This window comes from Exophiala oligosperma, assembly GCF_000835515.1.
Source record: "Exophiala oligosperma strain CBS 72588 unplaced genomic scaffold supercont1.3, whole genome shotgun sequence".
Taxonomy (NCBI): domain Eukaryota; kingdom Fungi; phylum Ascomycota; class Eurotiomycetes; order Chaetothyriales; family Herpotrichiellaceae; genus Exophiala; species Exophiala oligosperma.
In genome coordinates, this window is record NW_015622820.1 from 3,147,882 (window position 1) to 3,168,931 (window position 21,050).

General features: G+C 49.9%; 10 protein-coding genes across 11 annotated transcripts; 5 read left to right on the forward strand and 5 right to left on the reverse strand.

Moving 5' to 3' along the window:
* Nucleotides 1–252: 252 nt before the first annotated feature.
* PV06_03874 (uncharacterized protein) lies at nucleotides 253–1,443 on the forward strand (the record flags this gene model as incomplete). Its single annotated transcript, XM_016404698.1, has 1 exon — nucleotides 253–1,443. The coding sequence occupies one exon, from the start codon at nucleotides 253–255 to the stop codon at nucleotides 1,441–1,443; it is 1,191 nt and encodes a 396-aa protein (XP_016265703.1).
* Nucleotides 1,444–1,998: 555 nt separating this feature from the next.
* PV06_03875 (uncharacterized protein) lies at nucleotides 1,999–2,583 on the forward strand (the record flags this gene model as incomplete). Its single annotated transcript, XM_016404699.1, has 1 exon — nucleotides 1,999–2,583. The coding sequence occupies one exon, from the start codon at nucleotides 1,999–2,001 to the stop codon at nucleotides 2,581–2,583; it is 585 nt and encodes a 194-aa protein (XP_016265704.1).
* Nucleotides 2,584–2,999: 416 nt separating this feature from the next.
* Nucleotides 3,000–4,928, forward strand: PV06_03876 (uncharacterized protein; the record flags this gene model as incomplete). Its single annotated transcript, XM_016404700.1, has 6 exons — nucleotides 3,000–3,850; nucleotides 3,913–3,921; nucleotides 3,981–4,384; nucleotides 4,442–4,538; nucleotides 4,606–4,697; nucleotides 4,753–4,928. 6 exons carry the CDS (start codon nucleotides 3,000–3,002, stop codon nucleotides 4,926–4,928), a joined length of 1,629 nt encoding a protein of 542 aa, XP_016265705.1.
* A 2,711-nt stretch (nucleotides 4,929–7,639) lies between these two features.
* PV06_03877 (uncharacterized protein) lies at nucleotides 7,640–9,628 on the reverse strand. Its single transcript, XM_016404701.1, has 2 exons — nucleotides 8,912–9,628; nucleotides 7,640–8,853 (listed from the first exon to the last, which is right to left on the reverse strand). The coding sequence occupies exons 1-2, from the start codon at nucleotides 9,221–9,223 to the stop codon at nucleotides 7,930–7,932; spliced, it is 1,236 nt and encodes a 411-aa protein (XP_016265706.1). The 5' UTR covers nucleotides 9,224–9,628; the 3' UTR covers nucleotides 7,640–7,929.
* A 239-nt stretch (nucleotides 9,629–9,867) lies between these two features.
* PV06_03878 (uncharacterized protein) lies at nucleotides 9,868–12,274 on the forward strand. The gene is made up of 6 exons (XM_016404702.1): nucleotides 9,868–10,178; nucleotides 10,284–10,326; nucleotides 10,453–11,033; nucleotides 11,134–11,248; nucleotides 11,367–11,735; nucleotides 11,835–12,274. Exons 1-6 carry the CDS (start codon nucleotides 10,139–10,141, stop codon nucleotides 11,887–11,889), a joined length of 1,203 nt encoding a protein of 400 aa, XP_016265707.1. The 5' UTR covers nucleotides 9,868–10,138; the 3' UTR covers nucleotides 11,890–12,274.
* Nucleotides 11,841–12,806, reverse strand: PV06_03879 (uncharacterized protein). Its single transcript, XM_016404703.1, has 2 exons — nucleotides 12,567–12,806; nucleotides 11,841–12,325 (listed from the first exon to the last, which is right to left on the reverse strand). Exons 1-2 carry the CDS (start codon nucleotides 12,608–12,610, stop codon nucleotides 12,079–12,081), a joined length of 291 nt encoding a protein of 96 aa, XP_016265708.1. The 5' UTR covers nucleotides 12,611–12,806; the 3' UTR covers nucleotides 11,841–12,078.
* A 274-nt stretch (nucleotides 12,807–13,080) lies between these two features.
* Nucleotides 13,081–14,559, reverse strand: PV06_03880 (uncharacterized protein; the record flags this gene model as incomplete). Its single annotated transcript, XM_016404704.1, has 1 exon — nucleotides 13,081–14,559. The coding sequence occupies one exon, from the start codon at nucleotides 14,557–14,559 to the stop codon at nucleotides 13,081–13,083; it is 1,479 nt and encodes a 492-aa protein (XP_016265709.1).
* A 1,196-nt stretch (nucleotides 14,560–15,755) lies between these two features.
* On the reverse strand, nucleotides 15,756–16,799 carry PV06_03881 (uncharacterized protein; the record flags this gene model as incomplete). The annotated part of the gene is made up of 1 exon (XM_016404705.1): nucleotides 15,756–16,799. The coding sequence occupies one exon, from the start codon at nucleotides 16,797–16,799 to the stop codon at nucleotides 15,756–15,758; it is 1,044 nt and encodes a 347-aa protein (XP_016265710.1).
* A 655-nt stretch (nucleotides 16,800–17,454) lies between these two features.
* PV06_03882 lies at nucleotides 17,455–20,888 on the forward strand. 2 transcript variants are annotated; one of them, XM_016404707.1, is made up of 3 exons: nucleotides 17,455–18,136; nucleotides 18,202–18,453; nucleotides 18,508–20,888. In XM_016404707.1, exons 2-3 carry the CDS (start codon nucleotides 18,418–18,420, stop codon nucleotides 19,399–19,401), a joined length of 930 nt encoding a protein of 309 aa, XP_016265712.1. In that variant the 5' UTR covers nucleotides 17,455–18,136; nucleotides 18,202–18,417; the 3' UTR covers nucleotides 19,402–20,888. The 2 variants fall into 2 exon arrangements, with proteins under 2 accessions (XP_016265712.1, XP_016265711.1); XM_016404706.1 differs by having other exon boundaries at nucleotides 17,455–18,453.
* PV06_03883 (uncharacterized protein) lies at nucleotides 18,732–20,824 on the reverse strand. Its single transcript, XM_016404708.1, has 2 exons — nucleotides 18,869–20,824; nucleotides 18,732–18,811 (listed from the first exon to the last, which is right to left on the reverse strand). Exon 1 carries the CDS (start codon nucleotides 20,407–20,409, stop codon nucleotides 20,098–20,100), a length of 312 nt encoding a protein of 103 aa, XP_016265713.1. The 5' UTR covers nucleotides 20,410–20,824; the 3' UTR covers nucleotides 18,732–18,811; nucleotides 18,869–20,097.
* Nucleotides 20,889–21,050: the final 162 nt, after the last annotated feature.

Genomic DNA, 21,050 nt, shown 5'->3' on the forward strand with positions numbered 1-21,050 from the left:
GTGTACTGTACGGAGTACATAGTAATTATTAGACTGCAGTCTGTACCATCGAATGTGAATCGGCCGCAGTTTCGAAGTGAGAAGACACACATTCACCTCCACATACTCCGTACTTGACTTGTCAACGGGAAACTATTTCGTGCAATGATTCTGCGCTGGACCTTCGCATTTCTAGACTTATGACCCCACGGCGGTTGACGTAACATTACCGCAGGCTCATGGCTGGGCCATCGTGGTTAGGGGACCTCGACAATGCCTCCGTTCCACGCGTTCCAATATGAGTGGTCAGATGACGATAGTGATGTGAATATTGAAGACTTCAAACAGGTTCCGAAGTCGCAGAAATGGACACATCAGAGGGATATCTCAACGGATGTCAAGGTTGTCGGTGATGATTTTGATTCGAGACCAAGTACGACTCATCACTCCCCCCAACACCGAGTTCGACGAGGACATGAACGCGAACGATCTCTACCTTCTAACCCAGCCATAAACCTCTCCGATGACGCGAGCAGAGAGCCTTCGCCCGAGGGCCACGCAGTAGAGATCGAGAACGACCGAAAATGGCAGCAAAACTGTCGTGGTGTTACCAACAAAGACGAATGGCTTGAACTCAGTGAGAGTGATCGCAACGCTACCCAGCAGATATATGAAAATGAGTCAATTGAGCTTCCTCCTCCTGGAGGTACAACGCTGGTACAAGAGTCTCAAGCGTTGACAAGAGGATCGTCCCTTGTGGTCGAACAAGCGCAAGATGCTGTTGTCTCATCTCCGAGCCCCACTGATCAGAGCCCGCAGCGCTCTTCACCTCCGACTCACACCAGTCAAAGCCCGCAACGCTCTACTAAGTTGCGACATGCGATATCACAAAGTGCTAGAGCTCGAGACCCGCGGGATACCACCGGCTCATCTCGTCCTGCAAGAAAACACCAAGCGAAGGAAAGGAAAAACGAGTCATCTGATATGGTCGAATCGGGTGGATCAGTGTCCCATGTCTATCCAACTGAGCGCTCAGGCGTCTTCGTCTATGAGGTGAACATCAACGGAATTCTGGTCATGCGCAACCAGAGCGACTCATGGGTGAATGCGAGTTCAATGCTCAGGGCTATCGGAGTCAAGGACGGACAAATGAGACGCAAGATCGTGATGAACGCTGGTGGTCCGCAACGAATCACCAATGGCGGTCATTGGTTCTATCAGGGTAGATGGGTTCCTCTTGCGACAGCCCGTGGCTTGGCGACCAAGTATGATGTAAAAGACGTTCTGGCACCTTTGCTGGATCTCCTAGAGGCACAACCACCAAGCAGTCGAGAAGCCAGACAGCCTAATAGTGAACGTGCTGTTACTGTACCCCAAAAGTCCATGACTACAGAATCCGATAACGGTGAGCTCAAGAACGATACGTACAAAAATGCTCAGAACTACGGCAGACTTGCTACCTGAGACGACTGGGGAAACTCCAGCGACAGCGAAGACGACGGGCCAGAAACGGGACACGTTCCTACGAGACCATCGGTCACGTCCGATTTACCCAATAGCAAAAACGTGTTGGGCGAAAGGCTTGATGGCAACAGAAAGAGGCTTTCCGATACCCAAAGTCTCGACAATACCCAATCCTTACCGCCCACAAAACGCGCCAGGATAAACAGCCTCTCTGCATTATCAACAGAACTACCTGGCCAAACCCAAGAACCGCACGTCGCACGCTATGCCCAAAGACGTCGTGACAATGAAAAGCAAGCGGCGAATGAGTTACGAGCTCTCCTTCCCCCACAATATCTGAATGATGAAAGCGACATCGATGGCCAATGCAATCCGACAACAAAAATTATCCAATCCGCCGTTGCATTCATAGTGGATCTATCACAGCAAGCGATTTCAAAAGGTGATTATGCGTGGATATGTCAACCACGAACGAGAAAAGGAGAGAACGCTGCAGATTCTGACCCGAAGATCCACGACTACAACAAAGCATCCTCCGAGTCTCTCAACCGAAAGATGATCCAGACATTGCAGCGTCCAGAGACAAACATCGTGACCGCCTTGGATCAGTATGGCCATAAGACGGCATCTGTATTGAGAAGTCAACATGTGGGTAAGCCTCGAAAATTGACAGATCAGTATGCAATGAGCAAGACGGCGGTCAAGAATCGTGAACAATGGTATAATCTTGGTGACTTGGAGAGATGGTTCCGTCGTCGCGAGTTGGCCGACAACAGTGCCATCCATGCCGCCATGGAGAAGATCAAGTATCAGCCTGTATGGGATAGGTTGACAGAAGTCGAAAAGGAGAGGATTCGACATGACGAGAGACAGACGGTTCTGCAACAACGCTTCGACCAAGGAAAGTCACAATCGTATTTCGTGGCCCAATTGATCGATGTCGGCAAGCAGTGCGGTGTCAGTGACGGTGATATGTTGAGCTTGGTGCTGTCGAAACAGTCCAAAGCTCGAGAGGCAATCATAGAACTGTTCAATGGCATGGTAGAGGTGGACGAGTCTGGCAAACTTGCACTGGTCAACACGCCAACGACGAAAACTGGTAGAATGGGGAAAGGGATTGAATATGACTCCAAAGCTTGATCAGGTGGGCATCCCTTTCGAATGAATTTGCAGATCGTCACTAGTGATGACCGATTTTGGACTGTATGAATACACCTTTCCTTCGAAAAACAGAGGACTTTAGTCGACGTGCGCGAGGCGTTTTGGAGGAAACTAGGAGTTTCGAGAGAGAGACCTGATAGGAGTTAGCCAAATAGCTTACTTATGTCAGTGTTGAACATCAAGTCAAACCGTTCCGCGCTACATACACTTGCAGAACCTGCTCCTCTCCTCTATTGTCGGTGGATTGTCCTTGCCGCCTTTTTGGTAAGCGTGCTAGGCTGACGGCTCTCGCCTGCCTAATAGTCGACTGCGTTGTCACGGATTTCGATTGAGACTCCTTCCGACTCTCGCTCTTCCAGCAACACTCAACAACCCTTGGTCTGTTACAGTTAATGATGTTATGCGAGTGGTGCTCACGAATCCCTTTTGACCTGAATGTTCTCGACACCCGTCTTGGGACCGGCTTTACCCTGGGCTCTGGCGCGCGGCTGGTGAAGAGCCAGTGTTTGTTCCGTCAGCTCGTTGTGCGCGCAACCTCCGAGGCTGGTGATGATGAGAGTGAATGCCTTCATGTGAAGGTGAAATGGACGTTGGGACCTAGTGACTACTACGCCTTCAAAGTATCGCATGCCCTTGGATCGTATATTGCCTTTAGACGGACAGCCGTCACCAGTTTTGGCCGGAAACCTCTTAGCATCGAGCCAACCGGACCTCATGTGGAAACCGGAAGAGTGTTACGCTGGATATCTTCGTGCGAACTAGCACATCGCCCGAGGTGTGAGCTTTCAGATTATATCAAGTTTGCCGATGCGTTTCGAGGCTTGCGTCTTCTTCGCCTGATAGACATCAAGAAGGGCTGCCTTGTTGAGATGAGGGCCCGTGAGAAATATGTCGCCCTGAGCTACGTGTGGGGAGCCGTGTCCAATTTTCGTCTCACCAAGGCCAATAGAATTGCTCTATTAGCGACGGTTTCTCTAATGAAAATATCGCATCGGCTTCCAAGGACAGTCCAGGACGCCATCGCCCTTGTGAGGCGTCTGGGATGCCGATATCTTTGGGTCGACGCCCACTGCCTGCTGCAGAACGACAACGAGGACCTGGATCGAGGCGTGAATGCTATGGACCGTATCTATGAGTTCGCCTGGCTTACTGTTGTTGCCAGTTGTGGCCATGACGCGAATGCTCGTCTCCCTGGTGTCCTCAGCCCAGCAGGGCATCCACTACAATCGAAATCAAGCCTGGTGGGGTGGAGATGATGCTCGTACATGAGTTGCATGGTTTACTTCGGAACTCTGTGCATAACACTAGGGCGTGGACGTAAGAACTCACAGTCGCCCACTTTCCTCGGTGAATGGTCTGGGCTAATGAACATTTAGCTTCCAGGAGCAGGTGCTGTCTCGCAGGGCAATCTACTTTGTCGGTGACAAGCTCTTCTATCGCTGTCGGGCAGCAGAGTACAGCGAACACTACACAGATATCCCGTCACAACATCTCGGCATTGATTCCACATTGGGATCCGTGCTATCAGCGGCCGTGCTGATGGAGCGACCCATAGCTGACTACGGTACTATGCTCTCGTACTACACCCAACGAGCTCTGACCGATCAAAAGGATACACATAGAGCGATGGCCGGAATCATTCGACGCTCTATGGGGGTAATGAGGTGTCAGCCGACAGCGGTGTTAACAGGTTTATCATCTTTCATGCGCACAACTGCATTCTACAGCGCTGCTCTTCCTTTCCAAGTTATTCATGGACAGGCTGCCGAGGAGGTATCAGGTAAGAATCGGCTGCGTGTGGGGGAGGTTACCACGAAGATGCTAATGAATGGCTCAGAAGCAGAACCTGGATCATTTGGTACAAGAGAAGTCGTGCTGGCAACACCAGTCTCGTCTGGGACTCCCGTGCCAATCACCATTTCCGCTCCCGAGATGTGACTTGCGTGGGAAACCGCGAAAGGGTCACCTTTTCTAATGGCCGGGAGATCTTTAACAAGCAAGGGAGTCCACCAGGACGCACGATGCCTACGGAAGAGGTGTCGTTCTCCCGGGCGGTACCCGCATACCCAATCTTGTAGTTCTGGACTCTGTGGGTGCGTTAAATCATCACCGACATCGATGTTTTCGAAGCAACCGGCTACCTTGCAGATAGCAACGGCGTCAAATGTGGGTTCGCTTTGCTGGATGGGTTTGAGGAAACTTCATTTTTTGACTTTAGCAGTCGGTTTGAAGTCATCCTTTTGTCAGAAGCACAACAACACCATGATCTTCGAAAAGTCCGCAGTTTCGGCGAGGCTAGCTACCCTAAAGTGCCTGGTCGATAGAAGTACTATAATGTTTTGCTTTTGGGATGGCAGGGTGGTATCGCTGAGAAGCGAGGTTTCGGCCTTGTATTGCAAGGCGCACTCAAAAACAGCCATTCCCCTGGTCTCTCCTGGAAAGGAATTTTCCTGGCATGAGAGATTTCGATTTGCAAGGCGAGAAGGATAACTCACAAAGGACAACGTATAGATCGGAAGTGCGATCCCGGGTCTTTTTGTCTGTTACGAATAGGAAGGAATTGGTTTTTGTTTTCTCTGATTACAGGACTAAATAAATGTTTTGACTATCTTGTGTAAGATCCTAACGCCAGCACAGACCCAAAACCATTGCGAGGGCTGACGACATTTTGGCGCAAGGTCATATATAGTATGAGCGAAGCCAACAAAGACGCAAGAGAGTAGATGACAAGGTTATTTCTCGTCTCGAATCATCGACGAGTACCAGACCCGGCTCCCAGTTGCTTAGAAAACAACCTCCAGAACAAACGAATAAAATCGCGATATCCCACTCTGCGGCTGGGCCGAATCGTTTCGAATCGAGCAAGTATGGAATGCGGGAATGGCAGAGGTACCGATTCACACCCATCTCTCTGCCATGATGGACAACGATGATGGCCTTGCCCGACGTGGTCGCTCGGCAAGTATTCATTCCAGAACAGGTACGGCGGACCCAAAGGGTCGCCGACATTGTCGTGGAGGGCGGTTGCCGTCACGTTGTTACCATTTTCACGGGTTCATCCATCAGGTTGACTCCTTCAAAAGTCTCGAGTTGCAGCGTTCTTGATCTTGTGCGCTTCAGTCACAGACCAGTCTCTGATCAGTAGACCAACAAGGTATGACACAAAATATATTCTGCTCTGTTTCGAGTTGGAAACCACCATCTCGTCCGAAGTCTCTCTTCGTCCTCTGCCGAAAAAGATACGAGCGCCGTCGTGGGGTTCGAGCGGGATCGGGACCGTTGGCCCGAATGTGAACTTTGATCCACTCGAGCTTCTCGGAACGATCGATGTCTCGAGAGCACACAGACGTTCGAATCATGGACGGTCCTCCTGACACCGGCCGATCATCTGCAAACTCATCAGCCGTATCCCCGTCGACGTACGTGCCTTGTAGCAGCGACACGTCTATCCCTTGCGTTCGCATCATGTTTCGAAAGGCGGCCGTACCGTGTCGCTCACGGATCCCGTTCGTATTCAATGATGAAATCTTCATTTTGCCTAATGACTTATCCATCATTGTTTGGTTTGGTTTTGGGCCTGCTTGGTGGCAGGTTTGTGGGTTTCGATGAGTCTGACTGCCGCACACGACGTGAGCTCCTCATGTGGCTGTTCTCGCCCATACGCGGCGCAGGATGCTTCCATAGTCGACACGAAGCATTCCCACCCGCCCGACTATCCAAACTCGGTTCCATCCATTTCAAGACGTGTGGCCACTTTGGCCGAAGGTCACTATACCCATAGCCTGCGGCGTACTCGGCGACACGAGCTAGCCGATGACGTCGTTCTCTGTCCGCATTCTGGAGCATCCGTCACAGACTCGAGGACCTCTGCGGCGTGCGACTTGAAGAGCGTCGATGACTCCGATGGAAGTTTTGGTGAGACCAAGAAGAAATGTGATGTAGTCGGCCAGTAATAAATACCCTTTCAGGTCCTCATATATGCGCACGCGCACCGATTGTGAGGGGCTGTAATAGAATCTTCTCCTTGTAAGTATTGACTAGCTCACTGGAGGTTTCCGATCCTCGTTGACCTGTCTGATGTTGTGTCTCATGCTTCATCTCCGTTCGGCTGTGTATACTTGACATTGTGTGGTGGGAAACCCGGGTTCGTGGCATTGCCACACGCAGCCTAGGTCACCGCCGTTGAATTCGACGTAGATCTGATACATGTATACATGCGCACGGGCACCAGTTGCTCGGTGCCGTGGTAGCATCGATATGATGCGATGGTGTGTGCCTCTCCGGTCCAATAGGCTTCGCGGGCGTGTTTCAACGAGGCCGAGCAACGGCTCAAGAGTTCGTTGAGGACAGCGGGGGATTGCAGCAGCCACTTCGAAGTGAACGATGCCGTGTGCTGCAGTCATTCTTCTCATGGTGAGGTTTTGGTGGGAATTGTGACGACCAGAAAATGCTTCGGACTTCTTGTGTCCCTCAAAAAGACAAAGGGTCATGGAGCCGGATCGCCCGTGCAGACCACCAGAAAGGTACACGTATGTGGTGGTACCATGTTAGGTGGATGGCCGCATGAAAAGTTGCTCGAACCGCCGAGAAGTATGTTGTATATATATATATATATATATATATATATAGGTTATGGTACAATCATCAGAGAATGCTTTGACAGAGAATGATTGATGGCAAATTTCGAGAGAAAAGGAAGAGGGAGATGGAGGGTTTAAGTATGTTTTCAGATGTTTGCTACCTGTGGCAGCCTGAATTACAACTTCACTGACCGACATTGATGTGTTTGTAATGACAAGGCAGAAATGATAAAAGGTGATGCATAGGGAATTCTTTTGCTATTGTCATTTCATTCTGTATGCAATACCCTGCCTATTCACGAACTACAGGCCCACAACAAGTCGGTGACAACTTCGATCAATCATCCGTGCAGACTGGTTACTCGGGTCTGTCTCAAAGTGACTGATACCACAATAGCATCTTAAACCCTGGACTATTGATCAGAAATGCCGTAGTCACATACTCAAAGTAAATGCTTGACTATGTTTCTAGACCGGAGGAATTTAATGGTATACATTAACATCACTGACTCGAGCGAACAATAGGACTGTCACCATTTGGAAACTCTAGGGATAAGAAGACACAGAGATTAACAATGTCCTTTTAATTTCAATAATTGCATCTTTTCAAACATGAATATCAAATCTTCATGTCTGTCAATGAGAAGTGAAGAAAAGAGGAGACAACTTTACAACGGACATTTCTCTCTGAGGAGGGAAGGCTTTTGATTTATGTTTTTTTCTGGGATCATGCTCTGTGTCCGTCTCAAAATACTGCCATGCCTTGGGCATTCTTTCCCACTCCCATCGACTCGAGGGAGAAATGCTGGACCAACTTCGCCGACCCTTGACCGCCGGATACGTCCACCACGCTGACCGCGGCCGGCGTGGTTCCGTTTCCAGGTGAAAGGGCGTAGATGAAGTTGCCGGCCGCCACCAGATCGATGAGTCCCGGGTCTCCGTCTGCCGAAAGATCCGTGGTGGACAGGATACTGGCGTCGGTCAGACTCATTTCCACCAGACGGTTCACGCCGACGTCGGCGACGAAAGCACTCCCGGTCTTCTTGGAGATGGTGGCCCAACAGGTCGCCTTTTGGCCTTCGATGGTCTGGTTTGCCACGAGCGAGGCCTCATTGGTCGCCTGGTCGACAGAGACCACCGCGGCGCCGAACGACGCGTCCGTCACGAAGACGTTGTTGGTCCCCTCGATGTTCTCGGATCCGAACAAGACGGCGGTGCCCGCGGGCGAGCTGCGCGTGTCTTGCATGGCCAGGGTTCCTGCCCTGCCCCAGGCCGACGCCTGGACGGGGAACACCGAGAAGAAACCGGTGGTGCCGACGGCCGGGTTGCCCTTGACCGTGGCGTAGAGACGGGACTCGTCCGGGGAGAAGAACAGTTGCGACACGGCGTTCGTCGGTCCGACGGGGGGAGTCGTCTGGTTGAGGTCGAAAGACCGCAGGCCGTCCATCGCGCCGAGACCCTGCGCGGAGAAGCTCGAGCACGAGACTCCATTGACCATGCCTGTCGTGCCGACGCACACCAAATTGTTCTTGCTCGACGCTGCGACGGTATTGGGAAATTGGCCTGGCAGGGCCACGGGTTGTCCGACCATCGTCAGGGACGTAGGGTTCCGAGGGTCAAACGACATCATCGATACCGTGTTGCTGCCGGCGTTGACCGCAAAGATGTTCTAGTATGGATGTGTCAGTATTGCAAAGTTACAGGTTGGTATACGTTGTCGCGCTCACATTGCCAGCTATCGTCAAGCTCGACTGGCTATCCAAGGCGTCTGGCCCTGCCATCATTCCAGTGCTGCCATCAATGAAATTCGATCCTGAGCCACCAGTCCCGGTCACACTTCCGCTCGAAAGTTTTCCATCCGCTCCAACCGGCAAAGCGACGACCGAGTTGGTCTGGTCGTTGGTGATGAAGTATATGGCTTTGGCACCGCCGGCGCCGGGACCTGATGGCGGGCTAGGTCTTTTCCAATCGGACCATGGAGCTGCCGAGGCAGTGAGGCCTAGAGAGGCCAAGAGAAGGAAGCGAGCGCTGGAAAGCATCTTCTATGTTACAGTCTCAGACCGTATATGCGTGGTGGTAAGAGGTAGAAGATGGTTGGTCGACTGTGGTCTCTTGTCCGCCAGGAATGGAAGAGGCCAAAAGATTGGGAGCCGGACTCGTTCTGTTATATATCTCGCTGGTAAGGTAGAGCATCGGTTGAAAAAGACGTCGCAACATGGGCGCCATGTTGGATCAGGAAACTATTGATTTCGATCATCTGTTTCGTTTGAGCCGGCGCGAAATAGTGATTGTCCCATATTGAGGATGATTTCATTCTGCGACATTACCAAGCCGTTGCAAGTGTTCAAATTGAGTCAATTTGGACCGTGTACTCCGTTCGAGTGCTGTCGATTCCATGTTTCTTCGAACGATTACTCAATCCAATATTCCTCCTTGCGATCTAGTTGAAGTGGACCAGGCGTGGACCACCCCAATGAAACTAAACCCAAAGTAGGAATTTTGGATTATTGAATCTCCTTCAAACGTGTCGCACACTTGGAGCCTCAGGGACCATCGTGTGGATGTGATTGGTGAACACAATTGTCGCATGGAACCGGCCTTTTTTTGGCCCCAACGAAGCGAAAACCCCAGAAGGGACAGTCAGCAATGAGATCGAACCTCCGTACCAACCGACCTCGTCGCTCGTCATTCGTAGTCGACTCGTGGCTCTCTCTTCAGCTTCTGCAAGTACGAGCAGATCTCTCTCCCTCTCTCTCTGTCTGCCTTTTTGCTTTTGTAAGCCTCTCTCGGAGTTGTCCGGTTCATCCTACCTTTCCACCAGAGTGACGACTTTCAATTTCCGTCAGCCGAATCAATTGATTGATTTCTTTTGTCGCTTGGACTTTTCGTGCAACGAAACGGAGACCGCATCTCACACTCCCCCACTCACCTCTGCATCAAGCGACGGAAACAAAATGGTTGATGTCTTTCGTCCCCTCTTTCGGACCGTCGAAGGTACGTATGCGCCGGTAAACGAGGTTCCCTCTTTTCAGGCCCGGAGAGAGACGGAAGCCCGTAACCTCTGGAGACACACAAGGCTAAATTTGTTTGTGTAATCAGATCGTGTCGCGAACCGTCGCGAACAACTGAGAAAGGCGCAAAAGTCGGTCCATCCATTCACCCACCATCTTCCTGCCACATCTTGCCTTTCTAGGGCGACGTGCGTCCTCGTTTGACCGGTGACCAGTCTTGCTGACAGTTGTGTTTGTATTCGTGTCCTTTTTGATAGAACATTTAGAGAACGACGTGATCAATATCTCAAAAGCCTCGAACAACAGGTGCAGAGACTTCAAAAATCCGAGTCCGACTTACAGACTCAAGTTGACCGTCTCGAGCGTGAACTTGCCGAGGCGACGAATCGTTTAGCCGTCATCGATAACAAGAGGAACGGATTCGCACAGTACCCTTATCAAAATCAAAACCAGAATAGTTTTCGAGCAGACCGAAACAACAACAACAGCAGCAGCAGCACAACCTGGGAGACAAACAACTGGGAAACCAACGACTTTATATCCCCGCAATCCCAGTCTCACTCTCAGTACCAATTCCAGCCCCATGGAGGTGTCAGCAATGAAAAAGTCAACAGTCAGACTCGGAGTCCAAGTGGCAGTGGCAGTGCAGTAGTCTGGGTTGAAAGTCAGAATGACAAACCCTGGCAGATGCACGTATTGTCGTCCACGACAAAGACAGATTCTGTTCCTGGTAGTAATCGTCAACCACAGTGGCCATTGAGTCCAATCAGCTTGGAGAGTGAGAATACGAATAATACTTCATCACCTCAAGATTGGTATTCTCGTTCAAATTTTACAGGTGAGTTTCGGCTGTCCTTGTTCTAATCTGTGACACCTTTCGTTATAAGAAGTCTGGAGACAGAGCCATTACTGACTCATAAAATGAACGGACTTGGCAGATCAACAACCTCAATATGACAGTTCTCAACTTTCCAAAGAATCTATTTTTACCGTCAGTTCGGGATACGTGGCGCAGCTCGACCTTGTGATTGTGGCCATGGAATTCGTGTTAAAGTATGTTACAACTTACCACTTGATACCCCAAAAAAATCCATGAACAGACGTGTGTGTGCCGTCGTTTACCTCATCACTGTTGGATTTGCTCGCTGACCTTTGATTTTTCTACTTTTAGACTCGAAAGACCTTGTCTTCCACATATCCACCAACCAGATGACGATGGGAATCAGACAGCACCCCCGGGTCACGTCCATACCGCCACCGCGGCATTACTATGCAGCAGCAGCAACAACAACAACAACAACAACAACAACACCGCCGTCGCGCCCACACATGACATTTGTTCTCGTTCGTGGAACGCACCGACCGAGGTCCTGCGTCGACTTTTGGAGGCGTCGAGTACTCTCCCTGTCGAACAAGGTCTGGAGGTCACGCCGATCCAAGTGTGGCACATGATAAGTCAATCTCGTGGGTTTGCGTCGATGAAGGTCGAAAAGTTGACGGTGATATCGGATCGATTATTGGCACAGATCAAGTGTTACGGGTACGTGTTGCTCTTTTTTCTTTTGCCCTTTGGCGTTCCGTGTCACTGTCCCGTCTTCCAAAGTCAACGATTCTAATCATGACGTCGCCCCATATACAGGTTCGGTGCCGTTCTGAAACATGATCAAATCAAAAGGATGATTGCGGATATTTGATTTGAACCTGAATCAAGTTCTGACAAAATGAGATGCGTTGATACTGCTGGTTGATGGTTTGTCGTGACGAATACTTTCACCAACAGAAAAAAACACGCCATGACACGGAAAAATATTGGGAATTATTGCATGTCACCTTTGTTTGTCTTCCATACTGTATCTCGCCGACTCTGGGGGAGGGGGGGAGGTTTATCTGCTTCGAGGTTGTTTCCTAGCCGCCAAATCATGCAAATCCTCGTTATCCCCAACCTTGACAGACTCGTCGATCTTTTCGCCTTTGTCTTGGGGGCCCGCGGACCCCAAAGATGAGTCTCTCAGAGCCTCGTCCACGCTCTCACTCAAACTCATGCCGCCTCCTATTTCTGGTAGTAATGAAAACGTCGAGGTTTTCTTGTTGTTGCCATGATTTTGTTTCGTGTCATCCATCATTGAATTTCTGTAGTTTTTGAGACAAGAGCAAAATACGTAAGTAAAGAGCTCTTAAGGAGGTACTTGATACTTCTGGTAGGAGGCGGACCAACGAAAGTATTAGGTAATCTCGGAGGAGGGTCTCCAATGGCCACGCTGTTCTCGGAGACAGCGGCAGATACAGTACAGTGCAATGAGAAATCATTAAAAGGAAGAATAGATGAGATGAGATGATGAAACAAATCAAAAAAAAGAGATCAAAATCTTACTGATTTGTTGATCCATTATTGTTTCCCCCTCGTGCGTTTTGCATGTTGATCTGACTTTTGTGACTGTAAATGCCGGAGGTCGTTGTCGTTGGGTTCGTGGTCTGTGCCTGTGTTTGACACCTAGATCTTCCTGAAGGTACTGTATCGATTGAATCGTATGAGGGGATTTGTATTTATGAAAAGAGATGATTGTGTTATGTTGAAACTCCCTCTCTCTCCTTTGACAAAAGTGTGATGTTCAGTAAGATTGAGGAAAATATCACAACATTGTGATTACCTGACCTACTTTTCTCGGCTGTATCGGCGCCTTTTTTTTTGTTTCTAGGCATTGCCTAGGTACGTACCATACTTTATGGAGTAGGTACAACGCAATACGACTGTAAGACTGGCAGTAAACAAAAATATACTGTACAGTAATTCGGTACGAGTACAAACTGCACGGTGATGCAGCTTATTACCGTAGCTCATAAGAAATCTCACACCTTCAATTGAGGTATTCTCTAGCCCTTCGTACTCAAATCCATCTCAATCGCAAAAAGCACAAATCTCTCTCTCCTTTACCGATGATACGCAAACCTACATGATCCTGATCCTCCGGTCTCACAAAATACATTTCATCTCCCAACCTCAAATCTTCGAGTTTGACCAGATTAGACACATGTTCAGTTCCATTTGTCGCCGAAACCTTTCGAAACTGTGCCATTCCTATTGAAGGAGTTTCGACCTCCAGACTGATATTTATACCGGGTATGCTGTCGACGTACTGTGGTTGATCTGGTTCGATCCGAACTTCTTGAGTCGACGGTCCCGATCGTAATGTCGACGATGAATCTGATGGGTTGCTTGCTATCTGGTCAACCTTTCGCTCGTCCTTCTCATTGCTCTGACTGACAATGTCCTCAACCATATCGGATTTCAAATCAAGTTTTTCGAATACAGCTTCATCCACCGCCTCTGCTTCACCTATAGCCGGCATGTGCGGCTGCTGCTGCTGCTGTTGAGACATGACCGAAGAAGTTACCGGCGAATACCTGGGAAAATCTCTCAGGTTGTGCCTGCTGGTCAATGGAAAAGCACGACCATGCTTTTCTTTGACGAGACGTCTACATTCGTCGTCCATGACCGTGATGACGCCCCTGAGCTTCTTAACCACCTCTGAGCTGTAATCCGCCAGGTCCGGAATGGTCCATTGATCATACAGCCGGCCGTGAGTGGCCGACACCATGAACGCCCCGTGTGACTCGATGAACAGGTGGCAGAGGAAGCAGGCAGCCTTGCTCGTCCCGATGAAGCGAGGTGGAATGCGTGGTGGTGGTTGTGACTTGAGGTAATGTGTAATGATTTGTACCTCTGCGTGTACGTGACATTTCACCCGTTTGCCTTCGGCAGATATCGTCGTCCATTTCGAAGCATATGGTTCGAGATATAGCGGTGTGATGTTTGTGAACAAAGCTCGTGAACCTCTCTTACGGACATCCTTTACCAGCGTAACCGGTATCCTGTGGTACGCGGCGAGTTTATCGATCTGCATGACGAACTTGTTGTTGAACCACTTTTTAGGACTTATTCCGGCCGAAGAGAGGGTGTTCCAGAAAGACATTTCCCCATCACGAGTGGTGACGGAGAAGCATTTCTTGACAATGACTTGCAACTCATACATCTCATCAATCGATGACAGAGATTCGGACCTGCGTAGGAACTCTTCGAAATCAATCTTCAGGCGAGACAGTCTTCTAGAAAGATCTTGACCAGCCGGACCTCGAGCAGTCTGCCGTAAGCTTGCCAGGGCACTGTTCGGGCTGTCAGAAATGACGAGTTTTAGAGTATGGTTCCCACGCCTGAAAGAAGGTGTTCCTGTAAGGAAAAAGTGCATGCGTTCTAGGATTCGACCGTGACAGAGATTGATGACCGCCTCTGAAACTCCCGAGATGCATTGTGTTGTTGTCATTTCTGCCAACAAATTTGATGAGAAGAAACACCGACACGTCAACATTTAATATACATACCATCCCTCGCGCAAGACGTCAAAAGCTCACATATGTGACCGAGACCAGCCTTGAATTCTTTATTTACTCCTTCATTGGCCGCGACACGGAAGATGAGTCCTTCGGGTTCGTGGTTCTCTTCGACACACACAGCGGTGACACTACCTACTCCTTCCTTTGCTGCCAGTATGTACGCCACGTCGTCCGCGAGCCGCCTTTCCACGTCGAAAGAGAGTTGTCGTCGGGCATTGTTGCTCCAACTCTTGTCGTGGTGGGCGGCATCGCTGGTCGCAGGGAGCCAGAGCCTTGGTTTGATGGGCACCTGATTGCACTTTCGAGACAGTGCAACCAGATCTCGGCGGAAATCGTCCTCGGACAAGGGTTTCCAAACGGAATTCTGCCGAGTGGCAGTCTGAACAGGTTGCGGCCGTGACATTGAAAAGCCCTCGAGCAGGTAACGTCGCGGGAACACCTACCGTCACTTTTGGTTCTGATTGAGCTCACCATGTTGTCCGAGATACGGCAAGCGCCAAATTGATTGGCACCAGTAAGAATGTGCCAGCTGGCGACCAGCTTAGGGTCGTTGTGTGCTGCATCATGCCTGCAGTTACATGCATCTGAATCTCGTTGAGCGAATCATGGGGACACCACTTGTGGCTGAAGAGAAACCCATTGACATGGCGTACAAACAGGATATCCCATTTGTGAAGCCTCGGCTCTACCTTGCGAACATTGAGATTACATGATCAAGCGATCAACACAACACTTGAAACATGTTGTCATTATCGAGAGGGTAGAAGGAGTCAAAAACACCATTGAATTTTCGTTTACCAACCACATGCCATGGCCAAGCCATTCTCAAAGGGAAATCTAGTCTTTAATGCTGTAATGTACGTACTGCTTAGGTATCTTGGGTATTAAGAATAGAATACAGTCTCGCAAAGAGTGCATTGTTCCTTATGCGTGTTAGTATTACTACCGCAGCAGTAGGAACAGTCTATGCAATGCATTCCATGCAATTCCTTCTCGACACCGCCATCTTTTACGGTCACTGTACCACCCATGGAAAGAATCATATATCGCCAGTATCAATGCAATTTGCCGGTCCCAGTATGGAGTAAACCATCCTCTCATAGTCGGAAAGAGAATTTCTTGGACGCCAGAAAATGCAACATGTATGGCCATCAACAGTATCAATCTCCAATCAACCTTTCGCAACGGCATCCAACCTCTTCATTATGTCATTGGTCTCATTGATCAAACCCTTTCTGAACGCTCTTGCCTCGGGATTGTCGACGTCAATAGCATCCGCTTTGAGCATAATATGTAGCATGATACTCTCGCTCAATTTACGATGCTCCTTCTCCCTATCTTGAGAATTCGAAGGAGGATTGGAGATAAACTTTTGACAGAGAGGCAGCCACTGGTCTTGAAATGTATTTGAGAGGGCTTGCAACTTGCCCAAAGGAGTGCTGGGATCTGCAGAGACTCGGGCTGACGGAGCTGGCGTCGAACTTGGTCGTGGTGATGAGCCTCGTGTGCGTAACGGTTCTCGTCGGTAGGTCCTATCGTCCACATCAGGCCTCAGACTGCCACGAGATTGTCTCTCAGAAGCACTGCCAGAGGGAATATGGCCGTTGGGAGAAAGAAAGTTCGATGAGATTGGTGACTTCTGGGTCGGTAATTGTTCGCTGCTTCGATCTCTGACCGATGATAGCGCACGAGGCCGTCTCCGGGGATTTTGGCTTGCCACAGATTCCTGATCACTGGACGACGGACTATCGCGGTCGCTGTAGTCAAGCACACCTTCGGTCTTGATCGCTGCCACTTCGCTGTTTTGTTTCATATTGTATTTCCTCAAGGGCCACGAATCATGCTTCAGATCCCGCTTTTTGTAGACCAGCCGGACCCTTCTGGGATCAGTCGACAAAGCCCGTGCCACGGCTTCACGCAGCTGACCAACATATGCTTTTTCTTCACTAATGGAGTAGGCAGGAAACTCGACCGGTATGAGGGAAGCCATGTACCGTACGAGGATCAGGTCAGGTGCTTCGGGGTCATCGTAAGTATTGTTGTGGGCTTTTGTCATTGTCGGTCGATGAGCATCGTGTAGTATGTCATGATCTGCGTCGATGTACTCGAACTGGCTTGAAAGATTGCGCGCGTAGGGGTCGACAATGTGACTGGTGTACGGTGAGCCTCCATTGCGCCCACCACCATAGGCATAGTAGCCGCCGTAGCTGCTCATCAGAAAACGGCAGACGAAGAACAGGAGAGAGAGGAGGACGACGGCAAGGGTAGTATAAGAGGCGGTGGAATAATCTGTTAGGGCGGTGTTGAGGTGATTGTGAAATTCAGGTGGGAGCCGGCGGAGGAGGGGTTCGGCGAGGCTAGTGAGGCTTTGTAGGGAGTCGGAAAACCAAGTCTGCAGACTTGAGGAAGCCACGGTGAAAGAATATCAACCCAGTAGGAAACTGAGGTAGCGACGCTCAACCACAGGCAATCGCAGGCTGAGTGTTTGTGGGATTTATTTTGACGATTTTGAGGCGATTGAAATCGAGGCGAGAAAAAAGTGGTAACAAGAATCGACGTCGTCAGTGGTGGAGAATGTTGATGTTCGAGGTGGATCGCTAGAAGGAGAAAAAGCGATAAAGAGAGTACGATCAATTCGACAGGGGAGAGGAATGATATGAGTGGTAGAATCTTCTAACTCATACGTAGTTGTAGTATGGGATGAGGAATCAGTCTTTCGAACGGGCTGGGCCACCCTGTTATGTTCTCGGTTTAGGCGGCGAGGATCATACAACAGGGATGGGGGATGACGAAGACAGCCTCGCACGGAGAAAGTGTCGAATTGTCGACGGAAATGGGTGATTGTGTGCGTGATGAATTACTGATGCCTGGTTTCAATGTCTCTTTTCTTCTTCTCTTCTCTCTCTCCCGTAACTCATTCAGCCGCAAGCATGAGATCGCAGGATTGACGCCTTTTCTTCCAGCTGGTACTTGACGGATTGGCAGTTTCTTCCGCGTTTCTCCCGTCCATGGAAAATTGTTTTTGCGGAACCCGAAGGACAAAGGCCTCAAACAGCTGACATAATTCCTTGGCGTCTTCTGATGGATGTTCAAATGCACGTCGATTTCCGACCCTGTTCCATGTATTGATTGATTTTCACAGGAAAATGCCTCGGACTCGCCTGGTCTTATCCGGTACACCTGAGAATAGTAACTCAGCCTTGGGGATGATTCGGCTCCGTCTCGCCGGATGAAAAATATCATGCTCCTATCAGACCACGAGTGTCCTCGGGGCACACAAGGCTAATGACCCCTGGGGTTGGTACTGTACGGAGTACATAGAACCATTTCTGTTTGTACACCACTGGCTCCCAATGGCCATGAAACAAGCAACAAGTTTGTATTGGGGCGTTTGACTACCATAACCTTCGAGAACAAACCCCCAAGACGTTTCGTCGCCTTGAATCCAGCTTCCGAGAGACTTTTTGGTCATGTTCTCTGCTTCATGATACAAAGACCTTGCAACAAGCCGCTCTTTTCTCCACCGGTACCTCTTTGGCAACTTTCGAATATGTAGGTACTTCTATCAAGTGGCCTCCATGCCCATGTGGTTCTCATTGTGAATCCATCATGTCTAGTTGGTGCCCCGTGCCACCCGTATCCTCTGCTGAGGCTCTACCGCCATACGACCTTATTCACCGGCTTTGACGCGCCGCGATATGTTCAATCACCGCCTCAACTCAGAACAGCGTGCTTGGCGAACAGGATACACACATCATGAAGCTATCTTCGTGGTCAAAATGGTAACATTGCAGCATGTTCCATACTCAAGGTAGTCGCGCAACTTTGACAAGATGGCCTCACGTGAAGTGTTCAGGATTCCAGAATCGGTACGAGCGCTTGACTATCCTCATAAGCATCTTCCACTAACACAGAACATCAAGATCCTCGAGAAGGCGCTGGTGGAGGTGTCGGCTCCGCAACATCATGGTCTCAAGAGAAAGCGTAACGACGAGATCAATGAAAACCCCGTCAAGGCCGATTTTGTCACGGGAAAATACAATACAATTTTTGGACGCAGGGTCGCAGAGGCAAAGACAAAGACACAAACACAAACACAGAATTACACTGAGACAATTATCGAGACGATTGACCATGACTTGCTCGTCCAAATTTTTGGATACCTCGACGTCCCGAGCCGCGTTTCACTAGCCCTGACGAACAAATTCTTTGGCAGCTTCTGCATGACTCCTGGAGTCAGCGGACCAATTCTCTTGTCAAATTGCACACAACTCAGTTACGTACCGGACTCAGATTCACTCATCGGCTACAGTCACGACGAATACCACACATACTGCAGCAGACGCCGCATGACTCTCCTCCTCCTGCGCAACTGGATGCCCAGCGACCTCCAGTTCTGTTGGACCTGCATGAAATACACGCCTCTTTCGGGAACCAAGCCCACTGAAGCCTTCTTCAAACCATGGAATGACAATGCCAAGGGCACAATGGTCATCACCATGATCGACGAGTCGGGAAAGGAAGACCCAGACTCAACCCTTCGCGTCGAATTGCACTGTCACGACGCCTGTCTCCCTCGCATCGCTGAGAACCAGCCGATGCCATTTGATCTGCTCTGTCGGCACTTGCCAGGCGGCCGTGCCGTCCACTACAACTTCGGCGTCGAGATGCAGGAGGTTGTCTACTTGGGAAGTGAGGTTTTTGAGTGGGGCCTTGCGATGCCTCGCGTCAATCACATAATGAAGATACGGCGCGTCAGCTTCGAGGAAGCTCTCTGTAAGCATGTGGGTTCTCCCATTGGCTTGTGGAAGAAGTGAGACACCGAGGAGAAGATTGGGTAGAAGAATAGGTTCTCCAAATAGGCAATCCACGTGTGGTGTTCGTTATGTCGAGCTTTCTTTCCACTGGCTTTGTGAATCGTAAGCACCCGAGTGATATTGCATGTTGTTCTTCTTCGATTATGAAGCAGTATTTGAGAGTCAAAGTGGCCCCAAGCGTGCACTGGTCTACCGATCTTTGTAGCAATGTCGTCCGTCAGTGCCAACCTGAGTATTAGGTGGAACCGAAGTTAGAGGGTAGTGATTTGTATGCTTGATCCCCCTCAAACCGAACCAATTGTTTCTGTGACGTTGGCTGACTCGCAGCCGTCACGACTAACATGAAGCAAGACGGGGCAATGACTGTCGACTGGATGGGTGTGCATGTTGGATGATGACTGATTGACAGTCTTGAAGAGGGGCTTCCCTCTTCTGGAGATGGCGACCGGGAACTATTACCACGTTCTATGTAAGACTTGCCCCATTGCGAACACTGTTGTCACGGTAGTCGTGTAGAAGGCGGCGCTAAACCTCATCAGACAGAAGGCCTTTGTGCCGTGGTGGAGCTTTTAAAACAGTGTATGCTTTTGGTAGCAGGCGAAACAAAGTCGACCGTGGTGTGATGATGGGTCACATGGCACACCTCAAATAGGTGCTCTGCAACAACACAGCATTCTGAAGCCGTGTGCTTTATGTCTAGCGACGCCTGTAGTGGTATGTCGTCTGTGTCCTGGTTGGACGTTTTTGGCGATATGGGGTATATCGGTAGGGTACCGATGCATATTGTGGATCCGTGGATTGGTGCTGAATAGTTCCAGTTGCTAAGAGAGACCTGTTCTGCACACACACACGCGCACGCGCGCGCGCGAAAACACTTGGGTTACTCAACATTCTTAGCAGCTGCAGCGTTGAGGGGTGAGATGAATTGAGGTAGCAGTTGCAGCTGTCCGGACGAAGTTGGAAGCCAGGTTGAAATGGTTCCCTCCTTTGGACTTGAGGAGAGGGCATGAATATGAGTACGAGTTCAAGGTCTTCGAAATGCAATGCATCAAGTGTCTTCCCTTCCCACAGGCTTATTTCTGTATTGGTGGGTACCTACATGTCTCGTCGATGCGTTAGGTCTTGAGTGACAGTAGAACACACAGGGCCTCGCTTCGTGTGGAGGATGAAGCACTCAACTGCAGCATGGTGACACCCGGCGAGCTACCGGGACCAGGGCTGGACGTGCAGCCTCAAAATATTATGAGGCACCCAATGGTCTCGGTGCAAAGACATCCTCTAGAAGCTATCACGATTTGCAAGGAATGATTGGTGTAGGAAAGAAAGCTGGCAACGCATGTTGTAAGCGGGGAAACAGGGAATGATTGCAAGCGGTCGTAGTGTCCGGGAGAAGGCGAAGAGAAAAAGAGAAAGCCATTTGATGTCATGGTCCATAGCACGAGTCCACAAGCTTCGCATCATGCCATGTCAAAATCCCGCGCAAATCAGTTCGCGTACCTGAAGATACGAGGAGGAAGTGTTGGGTTCGCCCGGTGGGATGTAGTGGAAGGGTAGGGAACAAATAGTGGTCAGCCCCCAGCTAAAACAGCTAAAACAGCTCCCCGGCTGCACCAACCCACGCCGCCAGTGTTGAACATCCCACGTTCAGG